This window comes from Varanus komodoensis, unplaced genomic scaffold (assembly GCF_004798865.1).
Source record: "Varanus komodoensis strain SLA01 unplaced genomic scaffold, ASM479886v1 scaffold38, whole genome shotgun sequence".
Lineage (NCBI taxonomy): Eukaryota > Metazoa > Chordata > Lepidosauria > Squamata > Varanidae > Varanus > Varanus komodoensis.
This window is the reverse complement of record NW_025335909.1, coordinates 1,796,694-1,823,395: the sequence shown is the minus strand read 5'-3', so window position 1 is coordinate 1,823,395 and position 26,702 is coordinate 1,796,694. Positions and strand designations below refer to the sequence as shown.

At 46.6% G+C, this 26,702-nt stretch overlaps 1 protein-coding gene across 4 annotated transcripts in view; it reads left to right on the top strand.

Moving 5' to 3' along the window:
- ARVCF (ARVCF delta catenin family member) overlaps positions 1 to 26,702 on the top strand; it is a 195,269-nt gene that overhangs the window by 48,469 nt on the left and 120,098 nt on the right. The window contains exon 1 of one of the 4 annotated variants that reach the window (XM_044440634.1): positions 4,245 to 4,476. The exons of 2 other annotated variants lie outside the window; for them this stretch is intronic. Coding sequence is in view for 1 of the 2 variants with exons in the window: in XM_044440630.1 (XP_044296565.1) it covers positions 19,836 to 19,907 (72 nt within the window). In the remaining variant the exon portion in view is untranslated. Of the gene's footprint in view, positions 1 to 4,244; positions 4,477 to 19,820; positions 19,908 to 26,702 lie in introns of those variants that run through there. One more of the 4 variants, XM_044440630.1, reaches the window with a different exon arrangement.

The following is a 26,702-nucleotide window of genomic DNA, read 5'->3' as shown; positions in this document are numbered from 1 at the left end:
GGCCCTACAGGTGCGCACGTTCCTTGCAATTTTTGGTATTGTCCATTTTTGAGCGAATTGACAACACTGGAGGTCAGGCAGGCTGGAATCTGGGAGTGCTGAGCTGGGCCAGTCTGTGGGATTTTGAACTCTCATATGTGTCCCCTGCACATCCGTGGCCTGGGACGAAGCCGCAAAAAACAGATCTTCTGGGGCAGAAGTTAAAATTAGGCAGGCCTGCAGGAATCTGTGGACTTGTGTTCACCCAGGCAGTAAACCGGTGTTTAGCTCACCCACTTCAGACCATGCGTAAGAGAATGTTCCTCCAGGGAGCATTCGGCAAGATGAGAACTCTTTCCCCTGATTGCTAGTTTTCTCTATGGGAGCATTCTTTTAATATGGAGGAATGTTCAGTCAAATGAGCCTGCACTTGCAAGTAGGAGAACTTCTTTTGGTATACAGCCAGGGCCATCATGTCAGGAAAAGCAAAGCTGCAGAATGCTGAAAAACCCACTAGGTTTCTAGTTTCCGGAGCTGCGAGGAGAAGTAAAAAGAACACCCTAAACATTGTTCTGTGTTTAAATATGAGAATATGTCAGAATGTGAGTGCAACATGCCTGAACAATCTGAGCATTTTAGAAAGAGGATGTAAGTGTGACATCTGTTGTGTTTAGAAAAATGATGGGCAATTCTGCTAATTACATGCAAATTAGCTTCAGCTTTTCGGCTTGGGATAACCAATCTAAAGTACCCCCACTCCCAGTGCTGACATTCCTGCTGCTCCCCACTGAAAAATATCGGTGCACTTTTCCCATTTAGGTGATGCATGGACGGTTACTTTACGAGCAAGAAATCATCTTGGATGCAAGAAGAAATGAAAGTGTGAATGCCTTTTAAAGGGGCTCACATTTCATCTGGATGGATCGAATACGGATTTCCATGCGTTAACTGATGAAGTGCTTGCTTAAATGGAAGGTTAAATTGGCTGTAAGGCCATCCGTGATCAATCAGGGAAGCAGGTTGAATTGGATCTGGACCAAAGCCGCCTTCGGACGTGTCTGCTTGCGTATGGGGCTTCAGGGACATGCCCCATGCTTGTGAGCCCCACCTGCAGCCCTCCCCACTTCCCGGTGCCTGTGTGGAGCTTTGTATGTTGAGCGCAAGAGTCAGAAGAGGGCCCTGCAGGCATGCTCAGAAACCCTGATCAGGCAGGGTTTGTGAAGACGGACTCTGTACTTGCCTTCGCCTTGCAAAGCCTTCTGCAGAGGTTCACGGTCAGCCCATGACGTTCCACCCAGAAACAAGGTCCACGGGGATGTTGAAGGCTGAGCTCATGCCACTTGCACTGAGGGCTTGTGTCTCTCGTGAAAGGCTGAGTCCCATTGAGCTCAATGAGAAGTAAATAGGGCTGACTGACTAATTCCAACCCACAAAAAGAAAAGTTTTTATTTTTAATGTAAATACTCCTAAGGTGGCACTTGCAGTAGTAAGAAGAGGGAACGCCTCTTTTAAGACAAGACAGATTCCTACTCCATCTCAAAAAGTCTTCTGCAACACAAGGTGCTCCAGATGTGTTGTAGTCTAATGTGTTATGATACGAAGCTTCTGCATAGCCTGAAGTGCCCGATGCTGCCTAATCTTGGAAGCTAAGCAGGGATGGGGTTGGTTGCAATCTGGATGGGAGACTTAAATGGTGCGACCTGCCTGGAGAGCTCTGGCTATGGGAGGTATAGAAATGTAATGTAGTGATGATGATGATGATGATGATGATGATGATGATGATATTCAGAGAGCACACCAGGCCTGAGAAGAAAGGCAGAAAGGAACTCTGCAGAGCTGCCCTTGGTGGGAAGCAATTATTTTAACAAGTTGGGCTTAAGTATGATTCATGTGCTATTAATTGCTACGATTGTTGAGAAATGTTGGGAGCAGAGCAACAAGGATGATCCAGGGACTGGAAACAAAGTCCTATGAGGAGAGATTGAGAGAGCTGAGCATGTCCAGTCTCAAGAAGAGAAGGCTGAGTGGAGATAGGATAGCGCTATGCAAGGACTTGAAGGTTGTCACAAAGAGGAAGGCTAGAATCAATTCTCGATCATCCCAGAGTGCAGGACAGGGAATAACTGGCTCAAGTTATAGAAAACCAGATTCTAGCTAGATACCAGGAAGAGCTTCCTGACGGTTAAAGCAGTAGGTCAATGGATCCCATGCCCCAGGGAGCTTGTGGGCTCTCCCACACTGGCGGCATCCGGGATGCAACTGGGCGGCCCTCTGAGAGGGATGGCTTGGCTTGGAGGCCTGCATTGAGCAGGGGGCTGGACCTGATGGCCCTCCGGCCCCTTCCCACTCTACTAGTCTCTGATTCTGTGTCTTAGCATTTTGGGTGCTGTTTCAAGAAGTTGGTAACTGGAACAAAACCTCAGTAAAAGTGTGTGTGTGTGTGCACATTCCTGTGGATGCACCCTCACACACATACGGAGACACCCACATATTTACCCAGACAGGCAGTTGTTGCCAAACATGCAAACAGGCTGATTTGGCCCACGGAAACTGGTGGGAGGTGCATGTACCTCCCTTTTTGCACCCAAGGCAACCCCAAAGGCAAGGCAAGGCAAGGTCGGCGTGTACCCTCTGCGGCAATCGCACGCGGCTTCTTCAATGTCTCTGTTTCAGGCTTATCCCAGGCGGCAGCTGCCGGACTGTGACAGGCGATTAGCTTCTCCCACGGTTGTCACGAGCAAACGGTATTTGAACCGCCAATGAGGCAGATCAGTTGGGTGAAGGTGCTCTCTGCAACTCTTGCCTCCAAGAAGTGAGAGTGGAGGAATGAGGCAACCTGACAGCCCAAACCAGAACCTTTAATAAAACGTCAGAGGTCCCCACTAATCGTGCTGCCTGTTATTTTTTGGCAGTTCCTTCTTTCTGCGAAAGATGGGCCACTTGTCTTAGACCTGAAAGCCACTGAGTTCAGTTCTTTGCTCCTCCAGGATGTCTGTCAGGAAGGGAGTGGATCCTGCCTTTGGAGTAGCCGGATTGTGAAAGATGACCCCAGTGGGGACTGACCAAAGAACAGCAGACCTCAACAGTGGCAGCACCAGAAGGTGCTTTTGCTGTCCCTGTCGCAATATTTTTCAAATGGAGGCTGTCAGAAGGCCTGTGTCTGAGCAGGATCTAGATCATGGCTGTTCCATTTGGAGACCAAAACATCTGGAGATTTGTGCTTCCCATGGTCCCTCAACAATGGCGGATGGATGTTGGATCCATCAGCCATTGGATAGGCTGATGGGGATTATCAGACAGAACTTCTGTATGGTCACAAGTTGACCACTCCCTGATCCAGATGCTAGACCAGGCTTCCCCAGCCTTGTGCCTTCCAGACACATTGGACTGCAACACCCAGAAGCCCTAGTCAATGGCCCTGCTGGGTGGGAATTCTGGGAGCTGCAGTCCAAATGCTTCTGAAGGCCACCAGGTTGGGGAAGGCTGTCCTAGACAGTTCTCTATTTGAAGGTGTCCTCTGTTGAAGGGTCGTGCACAGTGGAAGTCTGGCTGAATAATGAAGAACCATAAGAAGGGAGAGCAAGGACCTTGAAGTTGCCCATCAGTTGCCCATTGTCTGTGCAACACCTGAGCACAGACGGGCAGGTACTTAATCACCTGGGACAGGATTCAGTGAGGATGCTGCTTTTTCATTAGCCATTTTGTAGCTGTGGGAGGGGCAGCTTGCACTGGAGTGGTACAGTTGTTTCTAGACTGGGACTGGTCAACAGAGTTCTGCAAATTCTGCTAACTTTCTCCATTCTAGAAATGAGCATTTATGCTCATTTGGGGATGTTTTTAGAACCAGTTGATCCCTGCTAGCTCATGGTTCTGCCTCAAGTCACAGAGTTCTCCATTACAAGATATATAGTATTTCTATTTAAATTATAGTCATTATCTCAGCATTTGCATCAATTCATATGAAACAAGCATGTGCACATTTTATGCAAATCTGTCCCTCTTTTGTTCTTTATTTGTGCATTGAACTCTGGTAATTCAATTTGTAAAAATGCACAGCTGAGCATTAAAGCAATATTTGCCATCAGAAAAATCAGGAGGGACTGTAGAAATTGCTTTTGCAATAAAGTTATATATTTCTTAATTGTCTTTCTGACTGATAGAAACATTACAAAACTTAGATGGAAAGATCTGTTCAAAAGGGAAACATTTCTCATTTCAAAACTGGATTGTTTACTTCCAACAGGTCTAAACATAGTTCCCTGGAAGAAATTTTCAAGTTCCAGTGTGGGAAGAATTAAACCTAGGTCTATGTATGAGTAAAGGATTCATGAGTAAATGCAACTATACCAATGCCAAGAAATAATAGTTCACCTGGAATGTCATGGTATCTTCCAGTTACACCTGTATTGTCTTCGGTCAATCAAGAAAGGTCAGAGACTTTGCATTCTCAGTTTGATTATGTAAGAGGGACAGGAAGTCTACGTTTTCAAGTCGCTGGTAAGAGAAGCTTGAACATAATTATTTCTCCCATTTTGACAACTTTACACTGGAATTTCTAGCAATTTGGTGTTCTGAGAGAGTTTAGTTTTTCATGAAATTGGTTGCATGTTTGCTACCAATTTACTTGGTAAAGTACTTTATTTGTTATTAATTTTTTTACAAGTTCATCTTTCTACTTTACATTTCTTGCAGGTAATATATTCAAATATCAGTGATTCTTGTAAGTTATAGTCTGGCTGCGGTTTTTAACGGTTGGCAAATGCTAGACTTTTTATGTTTTTAAAAGTAGGTTTATACAAACATACAAAACATTTTGTATTTTTACTTATGCATTTAGAATGCCCCTAGGGAAAGAAACCTGTTTTCTGAAATGCATTGAGCCTTAGTTAATGAAGTCACTTTTGAGAACTGTTTTCCCCCTGGTTTTTGGCTGCGTTCACTGCTATTCCTTTGTGGTTTGGTCAGCCCATTGTTCACACATAGCATGAGGCTTACACATGAATTTTGGTCCAATGCTTTGAAAATCCTTTGTGTTTGTCATAAAATTGCAAGGTGCTTATTTTTTGTGGTGCCTAAATGGCTGACAAAATTGTGTGTCCGTATACATTCCTAATAGGAGACCTCTGTTCTTTCCTGCTGGTTCAGAGGTCCTTTTCAAGGCTCTCTTGTAACTCTGATGGGCAGATTTTGTCTCTCTGTTCTGAAGAAGCTCCAAGGTTCCAGATTGGAGCCACAAAAGAATCTTTCACTTGGGAGTTTCATCCGAGCTTTTGCTGTGTCTGTAAAAAAAGAACACAAAACAACCTGACCCCCAGCATTTTCCCCATAACCTTGGAGCGTCCAGAGATTGTGCTGAAAATGAAAAATGTCACAAGGCTTTACTTCTGTGCTTCTTCCAGTCTCCAGCTGGAATTTGCACTCGCCTGTTTTCTGGTATTTCATGCAAGAGTGCAGCAGAGAAGTGTGAGAAAGAGGAGCTCAAACATTTTAAATGCTATATTTGTGCACATCCGTTACTACCTGTAGATTAAAAACGTAAGAGTAACAGTCTGTCCATCGGAGGGTTCTTTAAATTAACTTTCTCCAGCCGGCTGCCCTCAAGATGATTTGGACTGGTCAGGTTCGCTAGAAGCTCTGTGGGCCAGAGTTCATCTGATGGATGAAATATTATTGTCACTTAGGGTGTAGGTGTAGGAGGAAAATACAGAGAGATCAGCAGGAAGCGGACTGCAAAAGGGAAAAAATGCAGACTGACAGTTGTATTAAAGCTTAAAACACGATAAGCCCAGCAACGTTTCGCAAAGCCGTGGTGATAACAGACATTCTGCTCGCTAACATCTGTAGCAAGAACAAAACTTGATCCAGGCCACAGGTGATATAAATAAGCTAGGCTGACATGCTGCAGTTCAGCAGCTGCACACGCCAAAGTTCTTTTGTGAGAATGGCCGCTTTGAGGCTGAGATCTCCTTGTGCTCGTTGCCCTTCCGGATGTCAGATTTGTGACTTCTGGAGGCCGTTCCAGAGGCCCGCCTGTTTGCCCTACACGTGCTGGAGAAGGGCATTGCTGACGGATGAAGCGTGTCTCACTGGAAGATAAGCAAGGGGACGAACGGCCGACGTTGTGGCGGAGGGTATTAAGGCTTATCGTGGTTTTGCCTGAGCGGATATGGGGTTTCCATCTGCTTTTGTTATGGGGCCTGGTCCCTTGGTTCGTTCGGGGGCTTGTCTGCAGGCAAGGTCACCCACGGCCACTGAAAAGGAAGCCCCATCCAGGAAGGGTTGTAGATAATTGAGAAAATATTAGAGTGACATGAGCTGGAAGCCATAGCAGCTTTGCCACTTCCTCTTCATGGCCCGTCCCATGGTGGATTACTCCAGCCAGGTACCGGTGACATTGGCAAGGCTTGTGTAAGCGTAACGGGGGGAATTGCAATCTAAAGATTTTCGTCAGGCATTTCTTGGCCTTCTCAGCCTGAAACAGCCTTCTCAAGGTGCCCTTGAGATGTGTTGGACTACACCTCCCAGATTCCCCAGCCAGCATGGCCAATCAGTGTCCTTTGCTGCAGTTAGAGAACCTCGGCCAGAGACAACACCAGAAGCCTTCGCTGAGCAAGTAGAAAGAGTCCTTAATGCATGTGCTGATGTCATACTGGGGGCACAGGGTTCCCAAAGGCAGATGACCCTTCATGCTGCTTGTCCAGTGCCTATAAATATCAGCAGCCCATTCCCAAATTTCCTTTTTCTTTAAAGCCAAGGTCTGAAAGAAGCGTGGGTGTTTCCATGAGTAGACCAGGGCTATTTTGTCAAGATTACCTTGTGCAGGGAGGGGAAGGTGGGGAGAGAAAATTTGTATCTATCCAAGGGGTGCCCTGCTAATGAATAATCCCTTAACCCAAATTAAATGGGCTTGGACATGGGTTCTTCCTTTCCTTATAGCAGTAAAATATGGCTGTATAGGAATAGCAACATCTGAACCTTAAGGATCCAAGTCAGAAGGGGAAGGGCTAAAACACAAAACCTACCAGCATGTTTTTGCTGAAAGTTCTTACTGCTGGTGGTTAAGTCCTCAGAGAGTCATTTCAATACTTGAGGAATAAGGAAGAAATTGCATAAAAGCAGGGAAATCATCAAGTGACAGGCAGTTTGTGAGTGGTGGGTGTGGGATGTGGAAACCACCTGGTGATGTGGAGAAGGGCTTCGGCCATCTGTTTTCAACAGCACTCGCTTTAACCATAGGTGTTGGATTGAATATGTGAGATTCTGCATAGGAAGCTGCCTTCATACTAAACCAGACCTCTGGCCCACCTTGTTCTGTATATATATCACATGTGGGAAGACTTTGGGCTTTTGGAATTTGCCCTGTTTTGTTTTTAACTAGAAACCCAACATCAAAACCAAGCAGTGGTGGGGAGATGGAGGGAATGAGAGGTGTAGAGTGGATTTATCCGTTACTTCCTGCGATAACCTCTGTACAGAAGTAAAATCTTCACCTGAGCCATTCCTAATTAGCGATTTTAGCAGCCTTGCTCAGAATGGAAGGGGGAGGATGCCTCCTGCCGCGTTTGTTCAGCAATTCGGTCAGGGCCCCGAATGCAAGGAATTTAGGGATCTGCCAGATGATCTCCCACTGGTTTATGCTGCTCATCAGTGGCTTTCCGGGGTTTCAAACAAGGGACTTTTCTGCAGCCCTGTGTGAAGAAGGCTGCAACTGACCCTGAGAGATTTTGCCCGCCCGATTTGCTTTACCCTGAGCTATGGTCTCTCCCTAGATGGTTGTGTGGTCACCACCAGCAGCATCTTCCATCAATACACGCCCTCTTTGTCTCTTGAAAGGAAGCCAAGACTCCTTTCACGTTTCTCCCTCTCCCCATTTCATCCTCACAACAACAACAACAACAACTGTGTGAGATGGTTTAGGCTGAGAGGGACTGGTCGAAAGTCACCCGGTGAACTTCATGGCCAAGTGGGGACGAGAACCCAGATCTCGTGAGTGCCGGTCCAACGTTCTCACCACTGCACCACACTGCCTGACACCACCATCATACGGAGAACATTCTAAGTAGGGCTTGTACTCTTGCTGGAGTTCTTTACTGATGAAATGAGAGGCCATCCTTGTCTTTTCTCTCGAGTGGAATCATAAAAACACGAAGCATAGTGTGAAAGAAGGTGTTTGAGCTGGAAATGTGCAATCAAGCCACCCCTTTGCCTTCCTTCATTTCTGGTGAGTCAGGACCTGCTGTGCTTCCCTCAAATTTCAAGTATATTGCCTAATAAATACATGTATTTTTGGAGTACTTCAACCTGATCGCCTGCAGCAAAAACCCCTCTTGAAGGATCACAGGCTAGAGGGTTTAATGATCCATTTAAAAAGTTTTCCTCTTTCAATCTTAAAATTAAGCTGCTTTCACATTTGGATTATTATTATTATTATTATTATTATTATTATTATTATTATTATTATTATTAGTTGATTTTCTTGCTAGCAGAGAAATTCATAGGAACTCTTCAAACTCATTGCGGAGGGCAAGGAGACTGCAGAAGACGGTGTACTTGGAAGTAACGTGCTTCTTTAATGGGAGAAAGAGCATGTTGGAGTCGAGCAAGGATGATAGTAGAAGGCTGGGAGATTAAAAAGCTGGAATGGGCACAGTCGGTGCTGCAGTTCAGCTCTGCCTCGTGTGCAGAAGCTCTCTGACAATTCCCAACTGGGGGAGAAAGAGATCCGATGCCAAGGGTGGAAAGGACTTGCAAGGTGCTGGTGTCAGTTTAAAATGCCTTACCCAGTTCAGGACGCCGATATCTGATGGAGTGCCTCTCCTAGCATCAAGCGACCCGTATGATACATTTTCTAGGCTCAGAAGATGGCAGTAAAGGAGGGGGGCTTCTTGACAGAGGCCCCCCAATTCTCCCCACTGAAGTACATCTGGCACCAAAAGTGTATCTTTTCAGCACCAGTTAAGGCCGCCTCCTCCTCACAGGTATTTGGCAGCATAGGATGAGGTGTTTAATCAGGTCTGGATTTTTTCCTTGATGACGGTTCAACATTGTTTTTAGGTGCCGTCTTTGTTGTATGCATTTGGTTGTGATGACCAGCTGGCGGGCCAGAATGCTGGACTAGATGGACTCTTGATCCAACCTGGAATGGCTTTTCTCACGTTCTTCCTTTTGCTTGTCCTTAATTTCTGGCCAGTCGGTCCTGCTGTGCTCAGACAGGGCAGAACGCACTTCGGTTGTCTCTGCGCCCTGGATAATCTTACAAAGTTCTCTCGCCCAAGACTTTCCGCCCATCCTCTTCCTTCCTCATTTTCACTAAACCTCTCATTTGCCCAGCCTTTCTCATACTTAAGACTGGTTTTTAGAAAGCCCCAAACGCAGCCTAACACCTTGACACTCAAACCCCGACCTAGGCTCCTGGACTTACCCGTCTCTAGCTTTTTGCTGTTACATATGTACAAGATTTGAGGGGCTTCTACAGAAGTTCAGCAAGGCGGACCCCAGGCACTGTCCAGCTGCTTTGGAACGGAGTCTTCCTCTTTGCTGGCTTGTGCTGTTCTTGCACCTGCATATTGTCAAACAACAGGCCTGGAAGAACCGTCCCGTTGCTCCCGCTCCCACTGCTGCGCGTCAGGGAGCAAAAGGGAACGTGCCTGTAATGGCCCAGTTTTCATGCCAAGGTTTGTTGCCCAATCCCTCCTCCTGCTATTGTGCATTCTTAAGCAGGTATAGAGGTATTGTAAAACCGTCCACGTTTTCTGCGCTTTACAGATCATCCGGCAGCTTTAGTTCCATTGTCTGTTCCTTCACAGACCTGGATTTGTGCATAGGCAAATTCCCAGTAATGTAAGGATTCTCCCGAAATAGCCAAATCTCCGAAACGTTTGCATTTTCACACATTAGCCCATGGGGAAATATGCGTTAACAGTCAGCTTTCTTTTTCTATTTTTCTATGTCTACATTTGTGCAAAATTATGGAATTTCAAAAAAATGTGCATGCCTGCAGAATCCAGGTAACTCAGGAAAAAGCCGAATTCTCTGTGCACTCCATGGATTGGAGCCCTAGTCGCCATTCATTTGAGTCTATTGTGGATTTCTCCTGCAACAGCTCACATTGCTAAAGGCTTGAGTGTTGCCTTCCGAAAGCTGCGCACACTCCTCCAACCGCTTGGCTTCCACCCATTGAAAAGCCTCAGAACCGTGTGTTCCTTCAGTTACTGGGACAGGATTGTGGGGAGGGAAATGTAAGAGTCCTATAGCAGGATATTAGCACTTCAAATATTCCCCAACAGCTGCAGTGTGGGAATAGCCCAGGTGCCCGTGTTGCACAGGTGTTCCTGAGCATGCATTGGTGCTCATGCATGTGCCAACCCTGGGGGACATGCAGTTGTCCCCACACTGCAATTTCATTTCTAGAGGCTCCGGGGATAACAAAATGGGCCTGGCTCCTCCTCATCTGGAATAGAGCATTGTACGAGGTCGAGGCCTTTCCATGTCCATTTAGCTTGATCCATTGGCTTAATAGCTTTGCTTATTAAATGCAGCTATCTTATTGGAAATAGCTATACATTAAAACACAAGGGCTGCTTTTAATGTGGTTGTTGTTGATGATCAGCCTGTTGATCAATCCTGGGCACTTATCCATCCTTGCAGTGGTCAAACATCTGCTCCCTGCCCAGAACAGCTTGCTTTTGACAGCATGTTATTATTGCAAGAAAATGGCAGCAAACACTTGGAATGCAATATGCTTGTTTAGCAAGGTAATAATTTTCTGCCCCCGTAATACTAGCATTAAGTGTATATATGTCTATATGAACAGACGAAAATTACTGGGAGGGGCCAGTTGTGTAACCCTAGTTTACAGACATGGCTGAAGTTCAGACACTGTCTACCCAACTTCTTTGGTGAGTAGAGCTCTTTTAGATTGGACGTTCTTCCTTTAGCTGTAGAGGTTACATATCGGGAGTTGCCAGAACCAGTAACCACCGGGGATTCTGGGTGGAGCTGCCAGGTATGGTAAGGTACCACGTTTTCTTGCGCTTCCCAAGTGACTGTGGCCCATTCCCCAGGATGGCCATGGGCTTTTCTCAGTGGGGAGGGCTCTGGAAGCTTCCTGTTTGCTCTGGCACGTTGCCCAGATGGCAAGAGTTGCTGGCTGTTAGTCAACAGCTGCCTGGTGCTCAGCGATGCTATTACAAAAGGTTTCAAGAGCCCCACACTTCTAAGTTAGGAAGAATAGTTCCACTCTGGTGCACATGGGTCAGACCTCATCTCAAATACCATGTTCAGTTCTGGGCACCGCATTGTTAAAGGGATTTAGATAAATGGGAATGCAGTCCGAGAAGGGCAACTGAGATGATCAGGGGATTAGAAGCTAAGTTGTCCAAGAAAGGATTGAAGGAACCGGGTATGTTTAGCCTTGAGAAGAGTGAACTAAAGGGAGACTTGTTAGCCCTTCTCAAGTATCTAAAGCATAACGCTGCAATCTTTCCTTCTATCGCTCCAGGCAGCAGGACTTGCAATAACAGGAAGGCAGATTTCGGTTGGATATCAGGAAAAACTTGCTAAGCATCAGAGCAGTTAGAAAATGGAAGCGCCCTTCCAGAGAAGGTGTGGGTTCTCCATCACTGGGTGCATTCAGAGACCAAAAGGCCATCTGTCAGGGGTTCAACTTGATGGCCTGTATGGCCCCTACCATCCCCTGTGGCAACAGAAAGGACTTTGGGGGAGGGTGACTTCAGTGCATCCAGGTTTAGCCTTAGGCTTGTTTCCACTACTGACATTGGCAGTGTTGTGTTTTCCATGGCTAGAGGCCAAGTGCTAAGTAATGTGGTCACGAAACTTTGCGGGAGGTGAGGCTGTTCACTCTGAGCTAAAAGTACAAGGAGAAGTGGAAATTAGGGTTGAGTTCTGTGGCCAAGAGCTGGACGTATCTCAGCTCACCAGCCCAATGAGACCATATTTACTGTGATGTTGAATAAACAAGGGGTGAAACATGCTATTTACTCTTATTAAATTAGCACATAGGCTAGACTTCCCCAGCCTGTGCCTGCAAATGTGTAGCTGTATCAGCCTCCCTGAAGGAAACCAGGTTGGTGGAGTCTGCCGTGGGCAGATGGAAGGAGGGCCTCTCGTAAACAGGGAGAGCAAGAGCATGTGCTGAATGGAAAACAGGAAGGGCAGGGCATCCAGCCATCTAGCCCAGTACTGCCCACTTGGGTGGCAGCTGCTCTTCAGGGGATCAGGCATAGGATCGCTCATCTCCTTTTAAAAGTGGAAACCTTGCTGAACTGGAAGGCTTCAACATGCCGACGCCCCCCTCCCCGCAAAAGCAAAGCAAGAAAACAAAGCAAACCAAAATCCCCCACACTATCCTTCTGAAATCGTGCCTTTGTAATCACTCGCTTTTTATTTATTTATTTAAACAGAAGGGTTAAGTGAGAACAATTCTATGCCAGATGCAAAGGATTTTTACTCTTTCCTTCTTGAGGTGATAGACAGTGAGATGCTATTTCTGCACGTGTCATCTGTCTTTCCTGAACAAAAAGTCTCCTGAAAGCAAGAAAACAACCCTTGAAAAACATCCAGCTGCAACCCGCCACGTTTAATGTGCATGAGACATATTTGTAACGGCGTATTATATGTCTAGGTATGCGTATCTTGCAGCAAGCTGAAACTAAACATGCAGATGGGGCGCACACACGCGCACACACCCCCATAGGTGGGAGATGAATCTCGCCAGGGTTTTATGTCTTTAATTTGTAAATACATTTCCGGGGAGCGAGCGGTGGAGGCAGAGGTTAACCCCCGTCGTTCCTCTGCATTCCCAGCCTGGCCTGACGCAGCAGCCCGATCGATGAAGGAAAGCTCTCGCATCAGGAAATGAAAGGAGACCCAGAGGCTGCCAGCTGGTATTATTAATATCTGATGACTCAAAGGCCTCCCCTGAGTGAGGCCAGTGGCCTGGAAGTGATGTCACCATGCAGGCCTCCGCCAGGTACAGCGGCAAGCCGATCATGCTCCTCTTGGGTTACAGACGCAGGCCGGGATGACTGGGTGGGCGTGTGAGGATGTGGGGGATTTAGAGCTCAATGAGTGGGCCCTGCCAAATCAGCGTTGCGGCACGGCATGCTTCTGTTTGGGGCCACAGCCAGCTGGCTGGCTGTGCCCTTCCCCAGATTCTCCAATCCGTCTTTCTCTCTCCACCCCAATGGCTAGTATTTCATTACCCACAGAGTGTGCGACCCTCGCTGAGCTGATCTGGGGGGTTCTGAGCCACAAGGGCTTTGTTGAACTCCTGTGCAAACACTGGGTTTTCCCAAGCTTGCGGATCCTTTCTGCAGGTTTCAGCCAGTCTCGCTGTGTAAGAATCCACACTTGGTGAGTTCCTTATCAAGCCAGGCAAGCTGGTGCCCTCCAGACGCCTTGGACGACAACCCCTTTCATCCTTGACCATTGGCCATGCTGGCTGGGGCTGATGAGGGTTGTAGTCCAAAACAACTGCCTACCTCTGCCGTGGGAGTCAAAAGAGCTGCTATGTAGAAGTTTTGCAGCGTGCTTGCAAGCTCTGCATGGGGACTCGGGTTCTAGTCCTCACTCAGCCATGAAGCTTCTCGGGCAACCTTGGTGCAGTCACTAACTCTGGAGAGGAGTGTCGTGTGCACTTGCTTGGTCTCCTTGGAGGAGAGCTGGCATTTAAACAAGAAATGGAGAAATGGTCCAAGTGATTCCTTGTCTCAACCAACAAGCCCATGTCTGCAATGTTCAGTCGGCCTTTGCATCGACCAGTCTTCCATAAATGATGGTGATGGAGGTTTTTTGCATTTCACATGGTGTCCTGTCTGAAGTTCTTGACATAGATTTTTGCTTTATCCCCGTGGGCTGTAAGAATGGAAAAAAGCAACATACTGTGAATACAGAACAAAAGCAGGTAACTGTTTTGTCACATGGACAGGAGCCTTGGGCAGGTGCAAGGTGATCACCTGTAGAGCATTGAGGGCCCAGGAATTCCTTCATGAATCTCCTGTTTCAGGAGCTGGAGGAAAAATTTCCCCACCCATGATTGTTTTAATGCTCAGGAGGAGGCAAATTGTAAGCATCTGGGATTTGTGTGTGCATTAAAGATGAAATGGTGTGCTTACTTTTACACATAAGCTTTCCCCAAAGCATGTTCAAATTGTCCCTCACACCCCGCAAAACCCACTAAATATCCCCCTGCCTTATTCTGCAACATTATTTTGTTTTGAAATGGAGACAATGAAACCCACATTTCAATGATTTCGTGTTGTCAGAAGCCAATCGGTATAGATAGATTCTCTATCTATAGTCTATCTCTAGACTCTCCATCTAGCCCAGTATAACCTGTTCTTGGCTAGTACTGGCTCTCCAGGAGCACCAGACAGAGCAGGATCCTTTCCATTCCCCGCTACCTGAATCTTTCAGGTGAAGGTGTTCTTTGACCTTTGATGATGGCATGAATCCAAGCCCTCCAAAATTTCCTGTCCTTGACAGCTCCATTCAGCTCTTCCAAGTTCAAGGCTGTGGCCTCCTTGGTGGAGTCAACCCATCTCCTATCTGGCCTTCCCTTTCATCTTCTGCCTTGGACTTTCCCTAGCATGCTTGTCTTCTCCAGGATGTGTCCACTGTATAACAGCCCGTTTTCTCGATTTTGCCCCTGGGAAACTCTGGCTTGATGTGATGCAGGACCCACTCGCTTAACTTTCTGTCGGTCCAGGGTTTTTGCAAAGTCTCCTCCAGCGCCATGTTTCAAATGCACCAGTTTTCTTCCTGCTAGGTCTCTTCACTGTCCAGCTTTCCCTGCACCCCAGATCATGATTGCAAAGGCGTAATAGTTCTGGGTGACATTATTATTATTATTATTATTATTATTATTATTATTATTATTATTATTATAACATTTCTATGCCGCCCCTTGCCGAAACCTCGGGGCGGCTTACAACATGATAAAATACATTGAAATACAATAGTACATAATGCAGAATTCTACTTGGTTATGGCCCTCGGCTGTTTATGGTAGCGCCCAACTCTTGTGCTCCTCGTGCTTAATTCTGTTTCAATGCAATATATTAAAAATAGACAGCGACAAGGCACGAGATTGGAGTCTGTGCCATGCCACTTGTTTCTGGTAGCGTCTCTCAGCAAGAAAGGAATTCTTAAAAAGGGAGGCTAATCAGCCTACTTCTAAGTTCTGTTCTGCAGCATTTGACAGGGCAAATCTGGAACATGCTTTACTGCCTGTTCCTCAAAGTTAATTGCTGCTGCTGCTGCTTCCTTTTCAATTTCCCCTGTAATATTCATGCACAAATGGATTATGAAGCCCATTTTGTGAATGGCCACTAGAATTTCCCAGTGGCTGGTGAGGGAGAGGGGAATACAAGCCCTCCAGCCAAGGGAGAGAGAATCCCTCCAGCCGTTTGGGTTCTCTTGTGGCTTTCCCTGGAGCCCCAGTTGTAATGGGGAGCTCACTGGTATTTGTTTGTCACATTCCTGATAGGGGCCAAGATAGCAAAGGGGGCACTGGAATGCTAATCAGTTTTGTGTGTTGCCTGATCACTTCGTCTTCAAGAGGGACGGGGGGGGGGGGGACGACAATATCGAGGCACGCCAGTGTCACCAGCAGCTCCTCCAAGATCAGGAATTATGCCCCTGCTCCCCCAATTTGTGGCCTTATTCTTCAGAATTGCTATTTTTAGATCACTTAATTCCACGACTCCAACAGCACAGTGGTAGAATATCCATCTTGCTTGCAGGAGATCCACTTTCACCAGCATCACCAAGTAAGACTGGGAAGGACCTCTCTCTCAGATCCTGAAAAGTCACAGTCCATCAGTGTAGACCGATGGGCCAAGATTTTAACGCTTCATATGCCTTGCTGAGGCTTGAACTAGCCGCCACTCCGTCGTTTCTCAGACCAATGGAGTCTTGGTGCCTTTTGTAGCTGCCTTCAGGTCGTGCTCCAAAAATGGGGAGCCACAGCTGAGAAGGCCCTCTTCCTGGACACGGTTTGCTTGGTGCGGGGTGCATCTCCAGGAGGGCTTTTCAAAGTGGATTTAAATGTGGTGTTCCTATAGGAGAAAGTGGTCACCCGCCCCCCCCCCCGTCCCCATCCTACCAAACCTGATTGTCACCTTAGTCAAAGCGACTTGAAATCCTAGTAAAGAAATATTCTTGAAACAACAGAAGAAAAGCGTGTGAGGGGAAGTGACAGATTCAGATCCTACCTCCAACTTCTCTCCTTGCTTGGCCTCATCTGTCATATGAGTTTCGTAATGTTGCTTGTTTTATAAAAAAATCAGTAATCTCTATAAATGTACAACATGTTGAGCAATGAAGAACACCGTCATGCAAATATTTCACAGTGGACACTAATTCCTGTGACAACTTCCCCCAGTGTTTCTGACACTTGCAGACATGCATGGCTGCATTGGTGTAACATTTCCTACGTGTTTGAAAATATATATATTTATTTAGAATGATTTATGTGCTACTGTCTAAACAAACCTACTTTGAGGTGTTTTGTACAAAGACAGGCATTATACCATTTTAATTCTAAATTATCTTTACTGGCAACACTGTGCAAGATGATTTATGTGGGAACTCTGTACGTACAATCTGCATTAGTAATCCGCACTATTTTAACACATTTGCCAATTTGCATCTGCAGTGCCATCATTTATTTTATTTATTTATTAGAACATTTCTATGCCGCCCCTTGCCAAAGCCTCGGGGCGGCTTACAACACAGTAAAATACAATAAAATACAAAAATAACAATATAAAATAAATATAAAATATAAAATATTATGTCCACCATCTTGGAACACTTTAGCATGAAATTCGTTAAATATCCAGAGATAGCTATTGAAATGAGATGTGAAGTTAACAAATCTCCTTTCATCTAGTGCACAGACCAAGCAGATTTGATAGTATCATTCTTTCATTTCTACATTGCCCAAAAACTGAAGCTCTTTGCATATGCTTGTACGAACTGTGTGCCTATGCATACACTTCCACAAATCGCAGCACTCTGGAAACCATTATGTGCGTGCTTTTTTAAGAGTGCACATTACACACGTCTGCAAGCGCATTGCAAGATCTGGAGATCAGCCATGGCAGAATTAGATTGCAGAGGGCAAGGCCATCCACCAGCAGCAGCCTCCATTTCTAAAATTCTGGCACTTCAGTCTTCCAAATGTCTGTTCCAAATTTGTTGTTCTTTCTCAGAACAGACCCTTCAGGATTTTCGTAGAGCCAAAATGGAAGCATCTTGGGAGGTTTGTGATCGGGACATCCTGAATCAATTTAAGCCACTGGCTTATCTACAGCCCCACGTGGCTGATTTTGAACACATTGGTACCTAGCGCGGTTGGACGGCTGCCAGATTCCACCACACACCTGACAGCCACTGTGCCCAGCTGGCCAAGCGACTGGCCCTGGGAACTGCCTTTTAAATTCGCCCCAGCACTAGCACGACCATGCGCCTCCTTTTACAGAGGAGAGCCCTCCTCTTGAAGGACTGTCCAGTCCAAGTTCTCTTTGAAGTTAAAGAACCATCAAGAAGACGATCTGGACCATGGGCAAAGCACAAGTGCTTCCTGGGCAAAGAATCCCACAGTTTGGTGAGAGGCACTACATTTCTATTTGAATGTTATTTCTAAAACTGCATTGTCACATATACATTAGTAGATGTCAGTTGTGTCCAGATCAGCTTCCTGTGTGGTTTGCTTTTTGGATGATGCTGTGTCTTCTTCCTTGGCAATTCAAAAGGCCACTCCATGTGGTGCCCCAGAGATTTGTGGGAAATCAAAATGGCAGCCCCCAGCTGCTTACCACTGCTAGTAAGCCAGGAGCTGAGGTCCGTTGATCTAAAAGGCAGCTCATCTTCCCTCACACCTGGAGTTATTGTGTATGAAGGCTGGGGAACAAGATGCTTAAAATTTTCTCTTAGAACATGCAAGGAGCATTCATTCTGTTCAGGTGGTATGTGACCTGTGGATATTGCTTTTATAGAACATCTGTGTGTTGATGGAACTGGAGCTCAGGCGTGATGGTCGGCTGCATGTGGAGCAGGGGGGACCTACACTGAACCCTTTTCTTGCAGCCCCCTCTTGTCCACATATAGCCGAGCTGGTCTTGATGTTCTGGTCACAGTCCTTGAAAAAGCACCGCTCCTGTTCTGGCCTTTTGAGAAAAGTGATGCCCTGGACTGGCTCCACAATGGGAAGCATATGATATACCACGCACCAACCAAAACTCTCCTCTTTTACAACACTGCACAGTGCAAGCTGATTCTGAAGAAGGGGTTCGGGCCCCATGCGGTCATTGCTAGGGAGGGAAGGATATAGTATCTGTCCATTGCAGACCCATGTGTGTGTGTGTGTGTGTTCTCTGACTTGGCCAGCCAGTGCTTCAAGAGTTGCCCTGCCCTCTGATTTTATTCACTCTGCACAATCCCAGCTGGCGAAGGGACGGTGCCCTCCCTTGTTTGTATGCAGTGGGACGTCTTTTTTACTTTCCCAGCTTTCACGTCTCAGTCATCCGAGCCACCTGCACATTACTCAGTGGTGTTCCGTCTTCTTCTACCCTCTTCCTTCGTTTCCCAGCACCAGCACCGTGAATGAGCCCGCCCAACCTCTGTGTTCTGTCTTGAGTCTAATTTCTACATCACTGTTGAGCATCTTTGGCCCTGGCCTACCTGGACGTGCAAAACTCTCCACCTCGCCCATGCACCAACCCTTCCAAATGTTGCAAAGACTGCAGGTGTTCCACGTGGGGATAGATGCAGAATCCCTTTCAGTTCTTAAAGAATTAGAGAATCTTCCTTTGTAACCCCTAATCCCCTTTCAGGAGAAAGCTCGTACATTCCCAGACTTGTGATTGCGTTGGAAATATTGTGGGGGGGGGGGTTGCGTAAATAAAAATATGCACTTTGTAATGTGTGTTAACAAGCTGTAGTCAGTGGGGAAGTATGCACCTTTGAAACATGCACATGGAAAGTTGGAAAATGTGCTCTTTTCCCCTTTGGACAAAAAAGGAAAAGTGCATGTGAACCGAGCTTTGGTGAAACTCTGCAAGCTTGCAAGAGCTGCCACAGGCTGTCCATAATATAAGAATCAACTTTCGATTCGCACCCAGGGGAGACTCTTTGTTTCCGGGTTTTATTATGGCATCATTGTCTGGTCAGCTGCAGAGCTGGTTTGACTTGTCTCCTGCTCACTCAAAGGCAGGTGTCATGGTCAACCTGGTGTCTCTTTCTTCCCTGTCTTAAGCCTCCACACAAACATACCTTGAGGAAGGTGGAAAGAAGAGCAGAGGAGGTTCGGTGCTTTCTCCCTGCAACATTTTCCCCCACCTAGTGCCAGGCTGGGAGTACAGACTAGTGTGTTTGTTGCATCTCTGGATCCCACACACAGATAGCCACAACTTTATGGGAAGTTCAACACAGGAGTCAAACTCCTAAGGTATAATGGAACAAAAGCACAGTATAGAACAGCGGGAAGCAAAACCAATCTGGAGTAACCGCCAGCAGCAGTGTGCAATTGAAAAGACAGACTAGCAAAGGCTTAAAAACAGCCGGTATGTGTGTGGGGTGGGTGGGGAGCCACCACCTGGCACTGCATAATGTAGGCGCCCGGCAAGCCTCTGTGAGGAGGGCATCTCTCAAGTGCCAAAAGACCGTCTTAGTAGCCACCCACCTCACTTCACTTGGCATCAGGAGGAGGTTCTCTAAAGATAGTATTAGGGTCTGGGCTATTGCATACGAGAGGAGACTGTTCTTCAGATCTTCACAGGGAAAACCATCCGGCTCAATTTCAGCTAAGCTTGCTCCCCAGCCAGAGAAAGATGTCCCACTGGAGATCGGGAGTGCCTACCGCCATTCCCCTTTCACGCGTTTTGAGGGGAAAGGAGTGCTTTGTGAGTGTTTCCTTGGAATACCCTTCGGCCTTTGTGAGTATTGACTCGGGGGACTCACAAAGTGTGAGCCTCTTTCCAGGTGAGCAGAGCTTGCACAGCTCCTGCTGGCTCACGCCACCAACGTGACAGGGTGCCCCAAGACGGGGACAAACCTCACAGAGCCCCGAGAAGCGGGCAGCCTGGCGTGTGTGTTTTAACCAGCATCAGTTATACTTAAAGGAGCATAGAAATTGGGCCTAAATATACCAGAAATGGCTTATGTGCATGCCTTGAGCATCGAGCGATGGTGCTGATGGAACAGAATGCCATCAGCTGCCTTCCATCCCCTTGGAACAAACATCTCTGAAGGATCAGCTTATTGCTGCCAGATCCCATTAGTTCTGCAGTGATTTGTGAGACGTGTGCATGGAAGGAGGTATCTCTGTTTTCCACCTCTGCAACACCACCTTGAGAGGGCTTTTGTTCCCTGTAGGAAGAAAAGCGGCTTTGCCTTGATGACGCTTCCCAGCCCGGAGAGTTTAGCTAGGATGCTGCCCCCCACCCTTCCCGCTCAGCGGAGGCACAAACAGTGAGCACATTGGCAGAGCTGTGATTTCCACCCCGGCAGCCTGAGTGAGCGCGCGGTGATGGATTTCTCGACTCCTGAGCTCCTAATTTCCTCCTTTGCAGGGAGGCTCCTTGCTGTTATCTTTTACTGTCTGATTTAATACTGAAGGAGCATATTGAGTGACCCAGTGTAGCTCTTTGAGGAGAGGATTTAGATTGGTTCCTTAGGCACAAGTCTGTCCCTCTTCTTAACCTTATCTGACAAACTGTTTTTATCCAGGGCCAAATGCAACTTCGGCTCTGTAGAAGCAATAAAGTTCAGAATGAGCTACTCAGGGCTAAATTATGCCTGGTGCAGGAGACCTGTGATTTTGCTGAAAGCAAATCACAAAGGGGTGAGATTTGGATTAGGGCTACAGGTCTGGAGGTTCCTTTCCCCTAGTTCTATTTTCCTGGCTTAATTGATCAATCATATATGTGTCTATTTGGAAGAAAATCCCCTGGAGTTCAGTAGTGTTTACTGCCAGGTAGGTGTCGATAAGATTGCAACCTGAATCACTTCCCACCTGAATCAGCTTACCTGGGAAGGAAAAGAAAAGCTACTCAGATACTCATCATCCAGTTGTGCTACGCGTCTCTGTACCTGTGGTGTTTGTCAGCTCTTTAGATGAGGTCCCCCAGTTTCATTCCTGTCTTGTAAGAGCATCTTCCTGGGGTTTCCTCAAACAAGGAAAAGAGGGTATTATTTTTGAAAAGTATTTTCCCACTTGTGTAATTGCACTACTCTGCCACCGCAAAGCGCCACCTAGGGCATATATAGCGGAAAATCAGGACAGGAATAAAGCTCTTTCTATAGCGCTCAGGGACTAAATTCTGTGGGAAATCAGTTGTGGATACAGTAGGTAGCTGCCTAATGCAGAAAAGTGGAGGGTGCCTTGTTATGCTTTCCCCTGGGCAGTTAATAGCAGCAGTGGGGAATAAGTAGAGAAACAGTGCAATCACAATCTGAGTCCCCCTCCAGATAGTTCCTCGGATGGAGGCGTGGCAGGTGGCAACAGGGGCAGAAGCCTTCTCGGGGTGGCTCCCCAGCTGTCCAGTGAGCTCCTCAGGAAGACCCGCCTGGCACCAGCCTTGTTATCTTTTTGGTTCCTGCTTGAGCCCTTCTACTTGTCTCAGGCCCACGATGAGGTTTTAATCAACTCTTGAATTTTTCTTGTGGATTGTTTAAAATCGGTTGAGATATTTGTGTGACTCTCTGAGTGCTCTGCACTTATATGTTTGTATGGTTTTTGTAGTGTATTTTGGAGGTTTTAATCTTTGCTAAACCACCCAGAGAGCTTTGACTGTTGGGCAGGATAGACATTGAAGGAGTGGTGGTAGCTTTGGTGAAGGTTCAGTCAATGATCTATTATGGGAACTAAGACAATGGACTTCAAAAATGATGCACATTTATTGCATCAATAAGTAAAACAAAACTTCCAAGTTCAAGGCAGGTGCCACTAAATAACTGGAAGGGAATAGTTAATGGGAGACTCATTTTTTGCTGTCATCCTTCCAAATTTTATCTAGATCCCAATTCTGTTCCATGCGCACAATAATAGAGGATCAAAACAAAATCTAAATATAAGCACTTGGATTCCAGACCAGTTGACCTTAGCTGCCCATTAAAAAGTATGTTACATCAAATGACTAAAAGGAAATACTTCCTAGTTAATATGGGGGGAAATTTTTGAACCATGCAAAACAAGTTCAGGACAACCAAGGGATGCATGACACTAAACTGTTTTGTTTATCTCACTAATTATTTATCCAGTTTCTGCTTTGTGATCTTATTTACATACACAAATGTTTGCTGTTTAAATATAGGGCAATATGAAGCGGGGGAGGAAACTTTCAAGGGGAAGGGACTTGGGAAGGCAAGGATTTACTCTTTCTATGGTGTTGGCGATGACAACACCAAATGAACCCTTAGTAACAAAGAAGGGAAGGGAAGGGGGAGGAAAGGACGGACGGAAGGACGGAAGAAAGAAAGAAAGAAAGAAAGAAAGAAAGAAAGAAAGAAAGAAAGAACTCTGATTATGCATTTAAATGTTCTTTTGACACGTTTAAACTTACGAGAACTGTTCTCAGTGAGGCATGAAATCCAGCAGATAGCTAATTTCTGATTCTCACATTAGCCTCGTCTCATTTTGCGTAAGAGTAACAAAAATGAGATTTTTAGGGGAGCAAAATATCAAGCAAGGTCTTTAGTTTGTTGCATGCATATTCCACCCCCCCCCCCCCCGCAAAGAGCAGACGGTGGTTCCTCTCCGTCTTGTCCTCACAGCCATCCTGTGACGGGGGTTAGGGTGAGCGTCAGCGGCTGGCCTAGAGAGCTTCCTGGCTGAGTGACTAGACTAGAACCTGGCTCTCCCGAGTCCCAGCCCAGCCCAGCCCTCCAGGTGCAGCTCACTCGCTGTTATCTTCTGGGCGCCCAGGAAACATCTGGCCAGTCGCCGTGGGAAGCGGGAAGCTGGAGAGGCTGGTCCTTGGCTCCAGCATGAGCAGGACCCTTCTTACATGTGGTGCGGAGGAAAACACTCCTACCAGGAAGCAGATTGCATTATTATGGGCTGTGGAGCTACTTGTTCCTTAATGTCCATCGTGTATTCTGAGGTCGGAGCATGACTTTCAGAATTTGCAGAAAGGAAAGCTGGGGCCCACAGCACACTCTGCCCTGGCGAATGCCATGTGACGCACTGCCGTGAAATTAATTTTAATTCTGAATCAAGAGCAGACAGGGAAAGGGATAAAGCATGCTTGACAAAGGAAAGAATTTGCAAGTGACTCATCCTGGAGATGATGATGATATTACTGTTACTATTATTGCAGGTCTGTTGGCAGTCATGATCTAAACAGTAAGTAAAGAGAGATGGAACAAAGCCACCATGGGCAACAGCTGTAGTCTCTGGTAATTAGGTCTTCTGCTAAAATATTTTAAATATACGAGTGTTTTGGAAGCCCTATTTTTCTTGTTCTTTTTCGGGATGTGTTCCTTCAGCTCCATGGGTAGCAGGTAAAGCAGATTTGTGAGGTATGTTGCAAAACTTCTGTGGATGTAGACAGTTCTCGGGCGATGCCCAGAACTGCATCTGAGTGTTAATGCATGGAAACTAGCAAGAGGGAGCCATGTTTTAATCCTCCTCCTTCCAATCAGCCATGCATTCATTCCAAGCACCATCGGCACCGCTTCTTAATCCAGTTTACAGATTTAGGGAATGCCGCAATTATCCTTCATTTTGAATTTGTATCTCATCCGTTTTGTTTGTGTGCCTTGCTTGAGGGATTTATGTCCTGAGCAAACCACTTCAGTGGTAGATGCTGACCTTGTTGGGAAGCTGGATCTAATATGGGGCAGAATGACTCGAACGCTTTCCGTGCTGCAGGGGCAGGCGAAAAATCCTTTGTCCTCCTTTCCTTTTGCTTGCTGTGCTCACTGCCAGGGCCAGCGCCAGGTTTCTGGAGGCACCTGGCAATTGGTAGTGGCCCTCACCTAGATACGGGTTTACTCAGTGCTTTTTTTGTAAGAAAAATGGTCCTGGAACTCATGATATTATTTACCCTTCGCATGCAGTCAGTCACTGAACGCACACCCGCACACATCAGTTGTGTAACGAAACATAGCGGTCGCCGCTCGCAGTAAGCACTCGGCGCACGACCACACGACCAGCCACAGGCCGAGCAGCAGCGCCATCACAACCAGCACGGACGAAGTACACATGCATCGGACTCGACAAACAAGCAGCCCGCATGCACTGTTTTAATGATTTTGCCACCGACCTGCTACGCTTGACAGGGCGATTCAAATCCATGTGGACCACACATCAAATTTTCAAAAGTTACTTTTAAAACTTGGAAAATCTGTCAAAAAAAGACACATCCGTTCTGGTGCATTCTATGACAAAAAAAAAAAAAAAGCACTGGGTTTACTTAGCATCAACATGTAGCTTCAAAGTGCCACTTTAAATTTCCCATAATGCCCTGGAGCAGCAGATGCAGGAGCATTCTGGGAAACCCAGTTCGCTATTTGATGCTACTGTAGGCAAAGTACTGTGTAAACGCTTAAGCAGGTCCTGGGGGCATGCAAATTATTTTTGCTGTGAGTGTTGTCCTGGACTTTCCTAAAGACATACAGGCTTCAAGGAGCTCCGTCTAGATCCAGACTGCCTTAGCGCCACTTTCCTTCACTTGCTTTTTAGGCTGACTCGCACAAGTAATCCTGGGAGCCTGGTTTTCCGAGTGCAGGATCTGTGCCCCTCTGGATCAGACACGGGGATTTAAAAGCGAAGTCCAGCTTGCTACAGGTCTCTGCAGTCCAGGTCAGTGTAGGCTGGTGGCAGGTGCAGTTCAGGAAGCCCTGGAGAACCACAGGGGAGCACACCCTGCCTTAACCTCTAACTAGGCGCCACGAGTGAGGCAGGTCTGCCCTTGCTGGGGTAGCTGAGTGGTTCCAGCAGGGGAGCCGGACCCAAGGGCCGAATCCCACTTCAGGGAAGGGCCTGCGTTCCAGGGATGAGCAGAGCTGAAGGCCAACGAGGCAGGATGCAAAGAGACCCTTACAAGGAGAAGGCGCAAACGAGACGCAGCGATTCCTTGCACCCTTTCCCGAACTCCCTGCATCATACACCCATCTGGAGTCCCATGAGTTGCTCACCCAAGTTTAAATTAATTAATCCCTCATCAAGGCACCGCAGCTTTCTCTCAGAAAACAGAGCATCTTGACCTGTCCCATCCTCGTTGCATTGGTCGATCTGGCCTGAAAGCCTTTAGAGAAGTCAGCTTACAAATCAGTACCTGAGACTGCAGGAGGGAAAGGAGATGAGAGGAATCGTTTCCTGCGGGGGGAAGATAATGGCCTCCCCCTCAAAAAAGGCAAGGCAAGAGGGTACCTCAAGCAGGTGTCAAAAGAGAATGTTATTAACATGATCCAATTCAGCATTGCATTTTGACAAGGGTCTTTGTTGAAATCTTGCATTCGTTGGAAGTGTCAGTTGCAAGTTATCTTACATGAAAAGATGTGCTTGCCTGTAAGCTTAAAAAAAAAAAAAATCTTATGTGCTTCTTTGAGCATGCCTTTGTGTAGAAATGTAGGGTAGAAATCATATCAATAGATAAATGCAAAGGAAAAGCAGGATCGAAATGAAATCAAGGGAAAGAGAAACCTCTCCAGTCAAACAGTTTAAAAGCTCTCCCTGAGACAGTTGTCAAACACGTTGGGGCATGGAAATTGTCCTGATAAACTCTCTTCTCCAAACTGCTCTGTTCTCTTTTCCGTTGATTTCCTTGGATCAGTTTTGGGATGACACCCAATGACTGGCAAGCGTGCTATTTTCGGGGTTCTTGTGATCCTGTCTTTTGGGTCTATAAACTGAGCATTGTCTCCACAGTCCCTAGCTGGAAGCTGGGAGATTTTACTTCTGCAGTGGCCACAATGAACGGCTCGACCTCCCTCAGCTTCAAAGCTACGGGCAATTATTGTGTTCTGAAGGTCAGCCAACTGTGTTTCATTCACCGCTACTGAGTTGAGCAACTGAGTTGAGCATTACTTTTCAAATGCGCGCACACTGTGGCACAATCAATGCACACACATGTACACATGTAACCCTGCTTTGATAGCGCTCATGATTTAACACTTCAGCACCATTATTTTGCACTGTCTTTCCAGCTGGATCGGGGCTGGGGGTGGGAGCCAGACCCTTAAGTGAGGCGAGATGCTGAAAAAGCCCCAGGAGACATCTTTCTTGTCAAAGTGACAAATTGCCATTTCTGATCTTCAGGGCAACTTGTGTGGCAATCGCACACAAGGCATCCGCCGGTCTCTAATGGAGAGAGGGAATGTGCACCAGGGCGTGTGACACCGATTGCCTGCTCGTCCTCTCTATTATTTTTGTGATCGTTTCGATAATTTTTTGAAACAAACTCACGCACTCCTCCTGCTTATCAAAAGCAACTCCCAGAGAGGCGAAGCGAATGAAGCAGTGCCGCCCCATTTCTGCCTCTTCCCGGTCTTAATCCTTTGGAAGATCTTTATGATCTCTTGCAGCCCTTTTTCATTGTGCATGGAAAAGGTTCAGCGGGTCAGCAGCATCCATCATTCCAGTCAATCAGAAACAGTTGAGGGACAATTGCCTGCTCCTCCATTAACGGAGACACTTCAGATGGTTAAAATAGCATAAAAGCCTTCATTGTCGGCTCGGCGAGACAGTGCCG